The sequence below is a fragment of the Spinacia oleracea genome, chromosome 4 (genome assembly GCF_020520425.1).
Source record: "Spinacia oleracea cultivar Varoflay chromosome 4, BTI_SOV_V1, whole genome shotgun sequence".
NCBI lineage: Eukaryota > Viridiplantae > Streptophyta > Magnoliopsida > Caryophyllales > Amaranthaceae > Spinacia > Spinacia oleracea.
Genome location: NC_079490.1, coordinates 163,919,503 through 163,935,358, shown reverse-complemented (window position 1 = coordinate 163,935,358; position 15,856 = coordinate 163,919,503). Strand labels below are relative to the sequence as shown.

Sequence of the window (15,856 nt, the reverse complement as noted above, 5' to 3'; positions counted from 1 at the left end):
AAATTTTGAACAAGTCCTATAATTGATTAGTCCTCAATCTTCAAATAAAATAACTATAATTATTACATTGATTAGTCCTCAAATGTGATGTTATGATGCTTATTAGGTTTGTTAAATAAGTGTAATTAACTAATTATGCACACAAATTTGGTTTATCTTGCAAGCAACGTCTAACTAATTATTTACACTTTTTTTTCTTTTATTATTACTTTGTCATTTTTATGACATCTTTGGAATATGCTAGTCCTGTATTCAGAATTCAGATCAAAGTAATATGCATTAATGCATATATGTAACATATGGAGAAAATCAAGAAAAATAACTATAGACCAAACTTTGTGTAGTACATGTAGACACACTTATTAATAAATATGAGTATTTCATACATAGAGAAAACAAAATGATATTTCAAACAACAAAAGCAAATATTTTGAAGGAAAAAATCAAAAATGGAAAATTAATGTTAGACACGAGGATAGAACCCATGGCCATTCATTTTCATACAAAGCTTCAAAAGCATCACTAATTACCACCAAGCTACAACTTTATTTATGATAATATATCATAGAAATAATATTTTAAAGAGGGTAGACAATTGTCTACCCATTGTGCATAATAGATCTGACCCTGCATGCAGGTAAACTTGTGCACATGGTCCTGGCCGGAAACCTACCTCAAATTAATCCTACCCAAGTTTGCGACCTAGCTAAACCCTTTGGAAGTTGTGGGAAGGCTAAAAGTAACTATCTTATTGGGTGAACTTATCTTATTATACTGGTTAAACCAGAAACAAGTGAAAATAAGATGGAGACACTACAAAACTATGAATCAATTAGAGATGGCCGGATTTTGAGACGGATACAATAAATATCTCAAACTTGAGACGAGTTACTAAAACTTGGTCTCTAAATTAAAATTGAGATGAAATTTTACATAGTGTTTCAAAAATTCCGTCTCAAATTTTTTTAAGACACCCTATTTATGTCTCAAATCCGTCTCTAAGCATCATTTTGAACGGATTTGGACTATATAGAGACGAAATTCCTCGTCTCTATAAAATGATTATTTTGTAGTGAGATATCGAAAAAAGAGATAAACTTATATTATTTGAAGTTATATAATACACAGTATGAACTTGTTAGGCCTAAACTTATCTAGTACTCCGTTTGAACTTATTAGCTCTTAACCTATCTTATCCCACCTTATCTAATAAGAGAACCAAATCACAAGAAAAATACACAATTTTAATTCTTGGTTAGATCTTACGCTGGTGGTCCAGCCAACATGGTAACACAAAGCAAGTAATAATTATCATTGGATTTGTACATGCTAATTAACAATGTTTTGCCAGGTAATTAATTAAACTCTAATCATTTGGAAATACGTCATCATGTAATTAGCTCATTAACAAGTATTCTCTGAAATTGGAAGTTGATGTGAACATTGTTTTATCTCCACTGACATATATAATTAGTGACTAATTGCATCACTAATCCATTTTTTAAAAACCCAGATAATTGGGAATAATATGTTTGCTATAATTTGTGAGTGATTTTGTTTTATGAGTTTCAATCATCAGCACTGGAAAAAGGGTACTTTAATTTATTAATGCAAACGTCAAATGTTAGGCAGAGTAAAAGCAATTTTGTTAGTTTTATTCTCATGATTAATTATAAGTCAATCAGTTGACTACTAGTAAAGCCTTTTGCGTGTGAGCGTCAAAACATCCACGGCAACTTTTCCGTAAGATCGCCTTACTGGAAAAATCACTTTGATTACTTAACTAATTGGTTTCATTGCTTAACTAATTAGTTTTAGTGCTTAACTAATCATTTTCAGTTCTTAACTAATTAATGTCAGTGTTTAACTAATTGATATCATTGCTTAATTTATATGACACCAAGACGGTCTTTTGTGTAAGACCGCCTTATATAAAAGTTTGTAAAACATCTATCACTATCGAGGTCGCATGTTCAAATTTCCAATTTAAAACTTATAATAATTCACATGTTCAAATTTCCAATTTAAAACTTATAATAATTCTCTTATGTCTCCTTGAAACAAAAAAATAAAATAGATCATATGGTGATCCGTTTGCTTTTTGAAATGATATTGTGATTTTCAAGTTTTTAATTTTTATTTATGTAGGCTTTTATACTATATACTTCATATTAAAAGTTGTTTTTACAAACATTTACATGTTATGTGTCGCTCTAACTCAATCCATGATATCAATTCACTTTTATTTGAAAATGAGAAATATGTGTTGCATAAGATTTGAACCCGTGACCTCAAGTTTCAACACTAGAGCATTATTCAATTAAGATATGAACTTTTACATGTTATCTTTGCAAAATTAATTTTAATATAATACAGAAAAAAATTGTGAAAAAACCAAACATAATTTCATTAAAGAATATAATAATTAATTGTTGTTCACATAATAATCCGCGACATCCCCCGAGCCCAAATACTAGTTTCTTAATTAAACTATGTTTTACGTTGAAAAAACAATTCTTCTTCGAGAGATCACAACACATTATTAAGAGCTTGAAACTAAACAAATGGACAAAGAATGACATTGAAATGTTGCCCCTAGAATTTACAAAACTACCCACAACATGTACAACAATTTGGGTGGCCAATAATACCCAAAAACTCATCCCAAAAAATCACAAACTCATAAGAAAATAAAAAATAATATCCATTTCTTCTAATCTTCATTCATTCAAACTCAAAAAAAAAAGCTCTAACCTCATGGCTCAATTGGGAAACTTATATGTTCCCAACATTTTAAGGACACCTACAAAATCATGCTTAACTAAATGCCATGCCAAAAAGTTTGAGGAATTTCATCAAAATGAGCAACAATCTTCATCTTTGGCATTCAAAAATAATACATCAAGAAGGTCAGTCATAAGCATTGCTTCCATTGCTCTACTTACTCAAATTGGTACTAATAATGCTTCTTTGGCCGAGGAAGAAAATCAGTTGTGGCTCGATGGCCCTCTTCCCGGATTACGTCCGGCCGAAAATAGTAAGTATATATTATGTCTTTCAAGTTTTAAGTCGGTATAATTTCGTTTCAAAATGATTTTTATACTTTTCGTTTTATAATTTTCTTTATATTGTGCTTTATACTATTTTTTGACATGAAAATTTACCATTTTATCTCTATTACGGAGTATTCCACAATCTTTACAGTTTTCCACTCAATTTCTCTTACTTTATCAATTTTTTTTTCTTACACTCACCCATCTTTTAACACATTTTTCTTAATTTATCCACATTTTATTATATTCATCTACTTTTTTACACATTATTTCTCCTTTGTCTTGACATTTTTGCACATAATAAGTGTAAAAGATCATTTTGAAAGATAGTATGTTATACATGTGCTCCTTATGACCAACCCCTCCCCAATAAAGATGGACATGGGCCAGGTCGGGCTTTGGGCCGAGCCCATGGGTCATGGGTCTAACCGGGGTGGGCCCATGGAAGGCCCACATTGTAACGGGCCGGGCCGAAAAGTTTAAAACAAGGTCTAAGTCCACGGGCTTTCGTGCCGGGTCGGTCCGACCCGTCGTGCCTAAGTCAAATTTTACTAAATTTAGCGTGTTTTGTCGTGCCGTGCCTTGTCTTACGTTTTCCAAAAAAAACTAAGGCACAAACCCGGCCCACGACCCACTTTTTCGTGCCCGTGCCGGACCGTGCTTTTTTGGAGCTCGGGTCTGGCGGGCCGGCCCAGCGCACAACCATCTTTACTCCCCAATGATAAATCCGTCTTAGAGATATTTTATCTAATGTACTCCGTAGGTGGTAAAAGTATATTTTGGGTATATAAATAAAAGGGCGTCTAGGGTAAAATTTTAAAATAAAAATACTCGAGATTGATCAAATGATAAAAAAAAAATACGAGATTGGTCTAATATAAAGATAATATATTTAAAGAACTACGCATTATTTTAAGTTGCCAAAGCGATTCCTTTTTGACAATTGATATCGTAATCTACTCTAACAACAACTATTGAACACCTAATCAAAATGTTTTAAAAAATAGGACTAGTTGGTTCAATTATAATATTGATGTCAAATAGTGGAGCCAAATCCAATACTTGTATAAATAATTGCTTGATCATGAGTAGTGTTAAAAAGATAAGTGACAAAAAGCTACACAACATTTGAATTATTCAATAGCAATTGATCAAATTGATATCAATACAACGTTACGCAAATTAGAATATGGACATATGTGTACGATGCTCACCATGTTAAATAATGTCTTGAATCGGTTAAGCCCCTTACTGCAATGCCCCAGTACGGTTATATAAACTCTCTAGGTCCTAACTTAGTTGTATTCTGAAATCTGTACTCCTCAAGATCAATAAAACATTCATACCCTCTGTCTGTGGACGTAGCTAACACATTGTTAGTGAATCACGTTAAATTCTCTGCGTTCTTTATTACGTTATTTATTCTTTATTTGCATCCGTTATAACACACCATGTACCAAAAGAACATAAATACGCATGTAAAATAACACCACAATGTGAGACTAGTTCGTTTCTTTTTCTCCATCATGGAAATGATGATCACATACTTTTTTTCAAGTTTGTCATGGATATGTACTCCCTCCGTCCTTTAATACTCGCATCGGTTTGACCGGGTGCGGAGTTTAAGACACTTGAATTGACTTATTAATTTAATAGTGTTAGTTGATAGTGGAGTATTTTTTTAATATAGTTAGTGGGAAATTGGTAAGGGATGGGGAGTGGTGAGTGGGATATGTGAATTTTCAAATGATTTTTTTGTAGGGAATAGTGGTGTAGGTGGGTTAGTAGGTAAGTGTGAGAAATAATATAATGTTGGTAAGAATTTTCATTTATAGAAACGCTGCAAGTATTAAGGGACGGCCCGAAAAGGAAAGCGGTGCGAGTATTAAGGGACGGAGGGAGTACATAGGATTCTCCAAAATACACCGGATATACACCAAATGGTACATCTTAGATACGTACCTAATCGCCCTCAGATCAAATTACATGGATTTGTACACAAGAAAAAACATACTTAGGAGTAAACAAAGAGCTATTTAAATATTTATGATGGTATAATGGGAATTAACATTGGATAAATAAGAAAAGATTCTAAAAGAGACTAATAAAAAAAAGCAATACGGAAAGAGGACTAACATTCCATAACGGAAGGAATAGAGAAATTCCGAGTTAATCTCAGTGATTGGAAATTTTTTCCAATCAAATGACATTTTCGTAAATATTTTGAAAACTGTAGGTGGTATAATGTCAGGCGTTGACTGTATATTTGTAATTATTGACTGCATATTACTCAGTGTTGATGGTATACCACTTGTCGTAGATTGTAAATTATTTTATGATTGCTGATGAATTACTAAATGCAATATTGTTTATTGATAAGTGATTGACTGTATATTTAGTTGTATATTGTTTATTAGTAAAATTTTGTTGTATATTGTGAGTTGTTGATTGTATATTATATAGTTGTTGAAATATTATAAAAATACAATAATGATCGTACATGTGGCCCACATTTCATGACATGTCATTGTACTTTAACCCCCATTTAATAACATTTTCGCAATAAAATCATCAATTATTTACGAAAATGCCATTTGATTGGGGAAATTTCCCGATCACTAAGATTAATTCGGAACGGCTCGAAGGAATAGGTTTTATGTTGGGTTTAACTTAGCTAAGTCGGCAATGGTTTTACTGCAGAAATTGGCAACGAAGAAACAGGAACAAGGACATTTCTGAAGAAGGGAATTTACATGGCTAACATTGGAACAAAAGGAAGTGCATTAAGGCTTAGGAAATATGCCTTTGATCTGTTGGCAATGGAAGATTTAATAGGCCAAGATACCTTGAATTACGTCCGAAGGTACCTCCGATTTAAGGGCACCTTCATGTACTATGATTTCGACAAGGTTATCTCTGCTGCCCCTGTTGCTGATAAACCTCCTCTCACTAACCTTGCCAACAGACTCTTCGACAATTTCGAAAAGGTAAACAAACAATCAAATAATCAAGATAAAGTCATTTCCCATTGTAGACCTGATCATCATGGCCCGGCCTGTAAAATAGCGAGTTTTTAATTGGTATAAGGTACACCCGGTTGTATGTAGAGTAGAGCTACATGCAACCGAGTTGTTTTGAATTTTTACTCCTTTAGAAAGCACTTTTGTAGTGTTTAAATGCACATATTAACCATTTTTACATACAACCGGGTGTACCTTATAATTTGTGCTTTAAATGCACATATTAACCATTAAAATCACATTTTTACACAAAAAGTACATCCGCTTCACAAAAAACAAAAAATATGTGCTTTTAAACTATAAAATGTGCTTTTAAATGTTTTTAACCTGGTTGTGTTGCCTATAGAGCTACATACAACCGGGTGCACCTTCTAATTTGTGGCGAGGTTTGGCCAAAATTTTCAAGCCTGACCCAATTTTTTAATTTTTTTGATGGGTTTTGGATAACTCAAAAGTGCATTTTTAGTTATAAATTTAGCACAACCCAAATGCCCCCAAAAGCCCGCTATTTTCGACCCAAAATAGCGGGTTTGGAGCAGAAACTTCCGGCCCGGAGTTTGTCCTGGTCTGACCCAGCATGACCTACTGAACAAAAAAATTAAGTCATGGCCCGGCTCAGCCCGGCCCACAATTTGATCAGGTCTAACTGTCTAAGCCATTGCAATTTAAACTTCCGTCCTTTTTACCAGTTGAAGTTGAAGATTTTATTGTTCTTGCAGCTTCAAGAAGCTGTGAAGCTCAAGGATGTACCTCTAACACGATCTTGCTACGACGACACAGCAGTCACTCTCCAAGAGGTGATGAACAGAATGGCATAACAGTCTGCAGATATTTCTTTTTTTATCATCCTGTTATTGTACAAGTAATTTCTGAGAAATGAACATACTACTATTAAGCAAGATAGAGATCGTCGAAAAAAAATTCCAGCGAAAAATACAAGAATAGAAAGAATTAGGATTATAAATAAATACACCTGAGGGGAAAAAAATAAAATCAACCTCAGTGTTAATGTATGTATTGATCATTAATTAATTAATTAATTAATTAATTAATACAACTGTGGCCAAAGTTTCCACTCCCAGAAATTACAAATTCATAACATTTCCTCCATTTTTACTAATCACTATACAAAATCATTCCTCGCCTACGTTAGAATCATCAATCGATCTTTCTGTTCTTCGTTCTTCTTCGTTCTTTGTTCTTCTAGTCTTTATTTTTTTTCGCTTAAGAGGGTGATGATGATTAGCCAAGAAAATACAAAATACACAACCTGCTATACCACAGGAACAAAGCTGACCTTCATGGCTCAGAAAATCAGCCATAGCTCAGACGCGAGTCTGAGGACCGCACATTGGTTTGACGTCGAGGAATACCAATCTCACAAGCATTGACTCGGGCTGCAAACCGGAGAGAACACAATGACTCGCCCAACGAAGAGGATTCGGGAGAGATGTTAACAAACATCAAGGTCTTCGAGTCCCCACCAAGGCAAGGCTATTCCACAATTGAGCAGATGATAATCAAACACCATTCGTTAAATTTAAGATTAGAGAATAACCCAACCAATTAAGAAAATTACACAAACTGCTTGTTTAGGTTTTGTTCTATTCACCTGATTTCACTTATTTTTCCTGAATTTATCTTATCTGAACTTAACTAAACTTATTAAAACTTATTTTAGTTATAAATTGTTTTGCCAACCCTTATTTTCCCTGAACTTAACTGATAGTTCCTGAAATAAGTGGAAATAAGGTGAATACAACATAGCCTTAATAATCTAAGTAACATTTGTGCGTCTCAGTGACCAACACACATTCCATGCAGGTTACGTTGTTGCCTACTTCTCCCTCCATTCCAAAAAGACTGCTTAAACGTTACACGCATATAGTAAGAAGTTCTTACTTCTTGCAATTGATTTCTAGAAACTAACAAATATTGCACTGACAAATTATAATAATAGTGTATTAATATTTTAAGTGATGGATGGAAGAAGCATATCTCTAGACTCGTTATCCTTCCGATACTCCGAACTCAGAAAGCTAACAAAACTCAGAACCAACAAGGGATTTCTGCCTAAAATTTAATTGTATCAAGATTTTCCGGTATACTCCCTCCGTATTTTAAAAAGAGATACGCTTTCCTTAAACGGTCGTATTTTAAAAAGAGATACACTTTACTTTTTTGACATGTTTCTCTCTTTCTTGTGGTCCCCACACTTACTCACATCATATTTTTACTAAAATAAATAATTCAATCACTACCCCCACTTTCATCTTATTTTAATAAATTCAACTCACTCTCCTAAAACTATGTGCCGGTCAAAGCGTATCTCTTTTTAAAATACGGAGGGAGTATCATGAATTGTATTGTGTTTCTTTTCCATAAGTGGCACTTAAAAAAGTTAAAATCTACTCCCTATCACCAAAAACTCTCCATATTTCAAGTAGGAATTCAAGCACAAGGATTTGATTACATACCTGTAGGAGATAGGTCAGTTTGGAGTTTCTAAATGGTACATGGTCTTCCCTTTTCGACAAAGCAAATATCACATCGCTTAGGGAGGACAAGCTTTTATTAATTGCCTGATAAATAGAGAAACACAACCATAATTACTGTTTTCAGAAGCCAGCTAAGCTCAAGGAGGAACCAACAACATGATATCAAAACAAAAACAAAAACAAAAATAATAATAATAATAATAATAATAATAATAATGTAATACCTGAGTTTCCTTCAGTCGATCACCGGTAGACCCACTCTTTGAAAGACGCTCACTTCCGGCAAGGTCAATCAGGTTAAGTACACCTTGTACTTGTTGCTCAGTGCTCTAACCAAAATAAGTAAGAAAGCACATACATAAATCTTTATCAGTATATCTGTAACATAAAAACACAAACAACATTGATATAATTATAGCAACGGTCTTAAGATACCTCATTAACACCGGAGATACGCAACGTGAAAACAAAATGACTACGTGACGATTGTTCATTCATCAAGGTCTTACCCACTGACCTGTAAGAAACCACATAAATATAAGCTCCAAGCTCAAAAGGTTCAAAACATTCATCCTCTAACCGAAATTAAAATGTACATTTCTTATGCTAATTACTCTCTTCGGTAACACACAATTTTTTGTAAAACTACTTGAACAAAAAGATTAAACTCGTGTTTCTTTTGTACAGATAAAAATACATACATAAATGATAGACCGTAGAAAAAGAGGAAGAAAAGCTTTATGGTAAATAATTATGCACTATTTTAGCAAATAATAAAAATATCAACACATCATAGAGATAGTTACCTGCTTTGTGCAGCCTTCTCCAACAAATATGCAACCTCTTTAGAACTGCGAACATCAACTAGGGTAAGATCAGAGACGTGTGTGTTGCCGTTTGCATCATGTTTGATATTGTACTGTTTTGCAGAAGTGCCATTATCTATTGAGCTTGATTTATGCGTAGACAGCAAATCACGTATGGTCTCGTTATAAATTTCCAACATGGACACCTACGATGACAAGAGTAAGATGAGGAGAATGACAGCATTTCACCTTTGTGACTAAACTATGTTGTCAAGAATGATTAATTTATTATTCACCTGCAAATCATATTTCCAGCCTTGTGATTTCAATGACTGTCTCGTCTCAAATATCTGCTCTAACGAGCGGGGAATCAACCCTTTCTTCTCAGAGTTTCCAGGACTGCCCATCATGGTGAATGTTTTGCCCGAGCCAGTTTGACCATAGGCAAATATGCAGACCTGAGAGTACAAGTAATACGGGTGATCATAAGTAAAGATTTTACAGAAATGACAATTTTTTCGAGATACATGCAACATTTCTTTTTGCACGTATTCCAACACGCTTCTTTGGACATTAATATCTCTAAATGCCTATGATTAAAAATTATAAAAAGTTGATATTTTGATATTTGGAATCTTCGCATTGATACGAATTTAACAAGATCTCACTAAACTATGTTTTTTTTCCTACATAATGGTGAAGAAAAATGGTCAAAGTTGATTGATGAATAGTATCAAAAGAGAAATGATGCATGTATTGTGGAACGGAGGTAGTAGATTATAGTGCTATTGCGCACTGTATAAAAAAATAGCAACTTCCTAATTTTAGTAAGTTACCTTTGAACTTAGCTATACTGACGTTACTGACACACTTAACAACGGATTGATTTTAAACAAAGACTAGATTTGCATAGTGGAGATGTAAAATTCTAGAAAGGATACTTGTGGAATTAATCTCAATCCCTTAAAAATGACCCCAATTTAATATTGTCAATTATACAGGCTTTGAATATCCAAACAATTGTAGTTATTCGAATAAATTCACCTTATAGCCATCAAGTGCACTCTGAACAAGCTGTGAGATCTCCACAAACACATCTTCTTGAGAAGCATCAGGGACAAAGACCTTGTCATACATAAAGGAATGTTTTTGCCCTAGTAACAAAGTTAAAAACAAGAAGCACAGGTGATTCAGGATCGTTCTAGATATCACATAATAACAAATTTTGACATTAAAAGAACATATTTTAGATAAAATTCTTTAATATACCATTTTGCAACAAGTCAATTCCTCGTCCCATGGCTTCCGTAGCTGTGGGGAAACCAACAACTTTAGCATCTGTACTAGAAACTTCATCAGGTAACGAAGGTCGTACTCTGCAGAAAACACGAATATTCCCCTTGAGTTCCTGCAAACAAAAAAAGACATGAGCGATCCTGTATTTTGTCAATGGCAGCAAAATTAATCATGAAATGGATGTACCAATATGGTATTGTGCAACTTTTTACGCAATTTCTCTCCCTCGACAAGTTTCACTTCTGCATCTTCCAAGCGAATCCGCAAATCACAAATAGTCATGTTTTGCTCTTCATATAGCTTTCTTGTCTCTGTTGCAGATAGATCACTCATCTGAAGCCACAAAAAATGTATTTCTTCTTAATGAAAATAATTTTGAAAGATGAAATTTATCTGAGCAATCTAAAGATTATTTTTCAATCAACAAATTTGGAACTACAAAGCATTGCTTTTTCCAGACAAATATAATGTTTACAAGGGAGGGTATAGAAATCTGCCAAAGGGAGAAAGGATAGAGAATAATAGATAAAATCTAAATAAAATTGTGAATTCAGATAGGAATAAGACCACCCTCCGAATCTATGAGCAATGCCATATCATTCGCTTGTTTTAGTAAGAGCATACTTCCTCCGTTCTTATTTAGTTGACACAATAGTTTAGTCACGTTTGCCAATGCACATTTTTTATCATTAGTATCTTTACTTTTGTAAAAGAAAAAATTACAAAAAGTTGATATTATGAAAATATTTATTAAGATGATTCTAACAAGATCTCACATATTTTACCTTACACATAAGTAACAAAATCCGGTCAAAGAAGAAGGTATGAATAGTGTTAAATTCCAATTGTGTCATCTAAATAAGAACGGAGGAAGTATTACAGTAACACTATATCACTAGACAAAAAGAACGAACACTGTTGGTTACCTGCAACTTTTTGTGGGCAGCTGCCAACTGGTCTTGTAAGGTTCTGACTAGGTCATTCTGAGTTGAACACTTGGCCTGCTAGGAAGCAATAGTGTAAAAGTGTGAGAACACGGAGAAGGGGATGCATTTTATAAAGTAACCAAACTTCCAAAGAGTTAGTGTTATAAACCTCTAATTCATCAGATTTCATTGAGAGGCAATCCAACTCGGAAACAGATCTGCCAGTGAAGTCTTTGTACTTGCCTATTTCATCTGTCAAAGTGTGTACTTGTGACAACTGGCGATCACGATCATCTCTAGCCTGTTGTAGCTCTGTCCTTAGACATCCCACCTCATTAATTAAACCCTCTTTTTGCTTGACAGCCTCTTCTTGAGATGCCTATGAAAAATGACCCATGCAAGTTCAAATGAGTCACCTCTACACACAATAGAGCTCTATGCAATTTTATGAAGCGTAGAGGAACAAATATTGCTACATACTGTCCCCTATGAACTGGTTTACCATTAGAAATTTAGAATCCTTGTCATCTACACTCAGACACTCAGTGTTGAGGAAACAACCAAAGGTGTAGCATGAAAATAAGTCAGCAAAACATAACAGCCTCCCACCCAGAACTCACCGTATCACTTACACCTACTGTATTAGTAATATTGATATGAAAAGGGAAATAACAAAATAGAAACATTATGGTCAAATTATAAAATCTCTTTGACAACGAATAGGTTTTATTTGTTAACATGTACTGATATAATAGAAACAGGTCCCCGTAAAAAAAATGCAATAGAAACAGGCCCTTTAAGCTATGACTATGAGTCAATTTATAGCAGGACAATGTACACTCTTGCATATCAAACGAACACTAAATTTATACACATTTGATGAAGCCTGAGATCACTTCCAAAATATAAGAAAAGACCAATCACAGGAAAACTTCAGGTGATAGCCTAAGAAATGAAGGGACAACTTAATTCACAGAAACTATACCACATATAATTCAAATTCTAGATAATTCAAGGAATCTCTTAATGCAAGAGCAGTATAGCCCCAAAGACAGGTCAAACATTTAACAAATGATTTAAAGAAGCAAACTAATGATTAAATCATGTTTTCAACTCAATATTGAAAACCTAAAGAAAAAGCCTTAAGAACACAATAAGTGTGACGGCTTCAACCTTAACATTTTGTGTACACAAAAAAGCAGCATTCCAGCATTATTCTTGCCTTTGAGGAGATAAAGATACGGGGATATTGACATATTGAAGGAAAATAGGGGTCAATAAGAAGTAAGCCAGAACTCCAATCAACAAATATGTCAAGGGCTTAAGTCTTGTAGTTTATAATACCGTTACTTCCATATAGATAGAGCATGGTGTAATCTGGTACGGAAAATGAATAACTAGCAGAAAAATGTATCTTTACTCACCTTGGATGAAGTCAGCTGATCCTGCAACGAAGTGTACTGTCCCCTCAAGGTGCTGAGGTTTTCGACTACAGCAGCTTTCTCACTCTCAACGCGTTTCAAGGTCTCATTGGCTGTAGAAAGTTCCGTTTGAAGTTTGCTATTATACTGCTGCAAACTACTGTTATAATCCTGTAATCTCTTGTACATGTCATTTAGGGAAGATATCTGCACATGAACAACAACACACCAAATAAATCATCTAGTTCCAAAAAAAAGAAACACCAGCAACCGGATCACCTATTTTGTCAACTTATTACCTTTTGACTGGAAGTTTCCTGTTCTTGGCGAATTTTTTCAAGGTCTTCAGACAAAGAAGTTTGCAATCTTTCAGCGGCAATCCTGGCCTCTTTTTCTCTTGATAAGTCATCCATCAAACCCTAATCATGATGATCAAATTTAATATCCATAAAAGCCTAATCATGATGATCAAATTAATACACTAACAAAGAAAAGCAACATAATATGACATCTGCAAATTTAATTTAGGGCTCTCACCGTTTTATCTGATTGTTCTTTTGCACATTTATCCTGCAACAAATTGTAATTCTTTCTCAACTCCATGATAATAGAATTTAATTCTTCCTCCTTGTTTTGCATCAGCATCTCTAAGAAAGTAAAACATCCAATTCATATCAGATATATTGTTCGCCTTCAAAAATTTATTCCATTCCCAGAAAACTAAGTGAAGTAACCAAACAATCGTACCCATCTCCGAGCATTTTATCTCTGCCGATTGCAGCAACTCCCGGAGATTATCTTGCTCTACGAGATACCCTCCTTCAACCTCTTGGAACCATCGAATACAAAGCCGGAGTCTTTTTATGTAATCCATCATTTGTTCACATCTCTCCTAAAGTAATCCAATTTCACCAAAACAAAACAGATAAAGATTAAATAATAACTCTGAACAAAACCAAAACTATCTAAGTTACAACTGCAAAAACTTCATCAAACACACAGGACCAAAGCCATAAATTCCATGATTTTGAATTAAAAAAATTAAATTTGAGTTAATCCCACAAGTTTGTTTCCCTTTCTTTTACCATAACAAAAAAAACATAACTTAATTATAACATACAGACAAAGGGAAACACTGAAATAAATTACTCGTAAACAAATGAAATTTTAAATTTCAATAAACCCCACAAGCTTTTTTTTCCTTTATCAGTTAATAAAAAACTCAATCTCACCCACAAAATACATTTTTTTTTAAACACAGGAAATACTCAAAAATTCTAACAAAATTTAAATAGAAATTTGAATTTCAGGGAACCCCACAAACCTGTTCCCCATTTTCAAACCTTAACCAAACACTTAAATTCAATTCTAGCTAAAAAAAATTCAAAATTTAAACAAATTCTTGTTTGTTCAATTTTTTAATACTGACCTTATAATTGAACTTGTTCTTGTTTCTCATCCTCTCATTCAACAAGACCTCAACATCTTCCTTGTTGAAATCAAGTACACCAACATCAGAACCGGCATTGCTGCCGGGAGCACTGGGTGGGGCGCTAGCCGGGAACGATATCCGACGGCCACCATTAATGGAGGAAAATGCTTCCCGTGGCCGAATACCACCTCCGTTTGATCTGGGTCCCACCATAGTTTCTCTCCTTCTCTGCTCCAAACTCTCAACACCGTTGAACTGATTTTGAAACTTCATCATCATCATCTAACACCTATAATGCATTTCTATACACAAACTCACAACTATTAAAAAATTGCACAAAGTAGTTGCTTTCATTTCAATTAATTAAATTAAATATGACAACCCACTATAATTCTTTTAGCTAAACTTGAAATTTTCAAATTTTCAGTTAATTAAACCACAAAAGATAATTACTTTAACATAGATTGAACCCCATTATCAGAATTTAAGCCTATTTTGAAAATTTCAATCTTTCTTCTTAATTAAAACACTAAAAATAAACATTATTATTTTAACAGATATAGATTGAACCCTTCAACCACCTTTGATAATGAATTGTTTTCTAATTTAGTAATTAACTTAATCTCAAGTTAAATAATGATTATTCAGTTGAATGCTTCAAATACTTTAAATAAAAGCCAAGAAAATGCAACAAAATTCACTTACAATGAGCTAAGAATATCACTATAATTATGACAACAATAATTACTAAATATTTCCATGAAATAAAATGCAAAAATGAAATTAAAAAAAAAAAAAAATGGGACTTACAGAGTTAAGGGTTTGAGTCAGGGAGAAGTGGGATTTGCAGAGGAAGAACAAAGAAGAAGTAGAGAGAGAAGTTTGAAGTATTAGGAGGAGAGAGAAAGTAAAATAAATTAAAATTTGAAAAAATGAAAAAATTGGAAATTACCTTTTATTAGAGCTTTTATATGTTGGTGGGGGTCATGGATTGTAATCAAAGCAATCATGTGAATCGCAACCGTTGGTTGCTTATGCGAGCAGTAAACAACAGGAGTGAATGAGTGATCATTTCATCCTAAAAGCATAAATTTGCTCAATATTTTTTTGTATTTTTGTGCTATATCCTTTTTCAAATTTACTGCATATTGGTTAAACATTTCTTTCCTAAGATTAATCAAATACGGAGTAATTGTTAAATAAACAAACAAAAAGTTATTCCGTATGTCGTATAACTTTATATAAATGAACTAATTTTACCTTAAAAAAAAAATTGTGGGTTTAAGTTTTACTTCACTCATTTTTTATGCGACGAAAAACATTTGAGATGGCACATACGGCATACCACATGTAATGTATCGGCGTTGTTTCGTTGTGGCATATAAATTTGGAAGAAGGCGGTTA

General features: G+C 33.6%; 2 protein-coding genes across 3 annotated transcripts; one reads left to right on the top strand and one right to left on the bottom strand.

Annotated features, from left to right (window-relative positions):
* The first annotated feature begins 2,538 nt into the window (after positions 1–2,538).
* LOC110802250 (photosynthetic NDH subunit of lumenal location 3, chloroplastic) lies at positions 2,539–7,122 on the top strand. The gene is made up of 3 exons (XM_022007697.2): positions 2,539–3,037; positions 5,754–6,040; positions 6,793–7,122. The coding sequence occupies exons 1-3, from the start codon at positions 2,758–2,760 to the stop codon at positions 6,889–6,891; spliced, it is 666 nt and encodes a 221-aa protein (XP_021863389.1). The 5' UTR covers positions 2,539–2,757; the 3' UTR covers positions 6,892–7,122.
* LOC110802249 (kinesin-like protein KIN-14N) lies at positions 7,008–15,411 on the bottom strand. 2 transcript variants are annotated; one of them, XM_022007694.2, is made up of 17 exons: positions 15,263–15,411; positions 14,450–14,754; positions 13,768–13,912; positions 13,558–13,667; positions 13,320–13,439; positions 13,024–13,227; positions 11,769–11,978; positions 11,600–11,677; positions 10,860–11,006; positions 10,647–10,785; positions 10,422–10,531; positions 9,674–9,835; positions 9,378–9,583; positions 9,007–9,088; positions 8,796–8,900; positions 8,551–8,655; positions 7,008–7,567 (listed from the first exon to the last, which is right to left on the bottom strand). In XM_022007694.2, the coding sequence occupies exons 2-17, from the start codon at positions 14,732–14,734 to the stop codon at positions 7,388–7,390; spliced, it is 2,388 nt and encodes a 795-aa protein (XP_021863386.1). In that variant the 5' UTR covers positions 14,735–14,754; positions 15,263–15,411; the 3' UTR covers positions 7,008–7,387. The 2 variants fall into 2 exon arrangements, with proteins under 2 accessions (XP_021863386.1, XP_021863388.1); XM_022007696.2 differs by having other exon boundaries at positions 11,600–11,674.
* Positions 15,412–15,856: the final 445 nt, after the last annotated feature.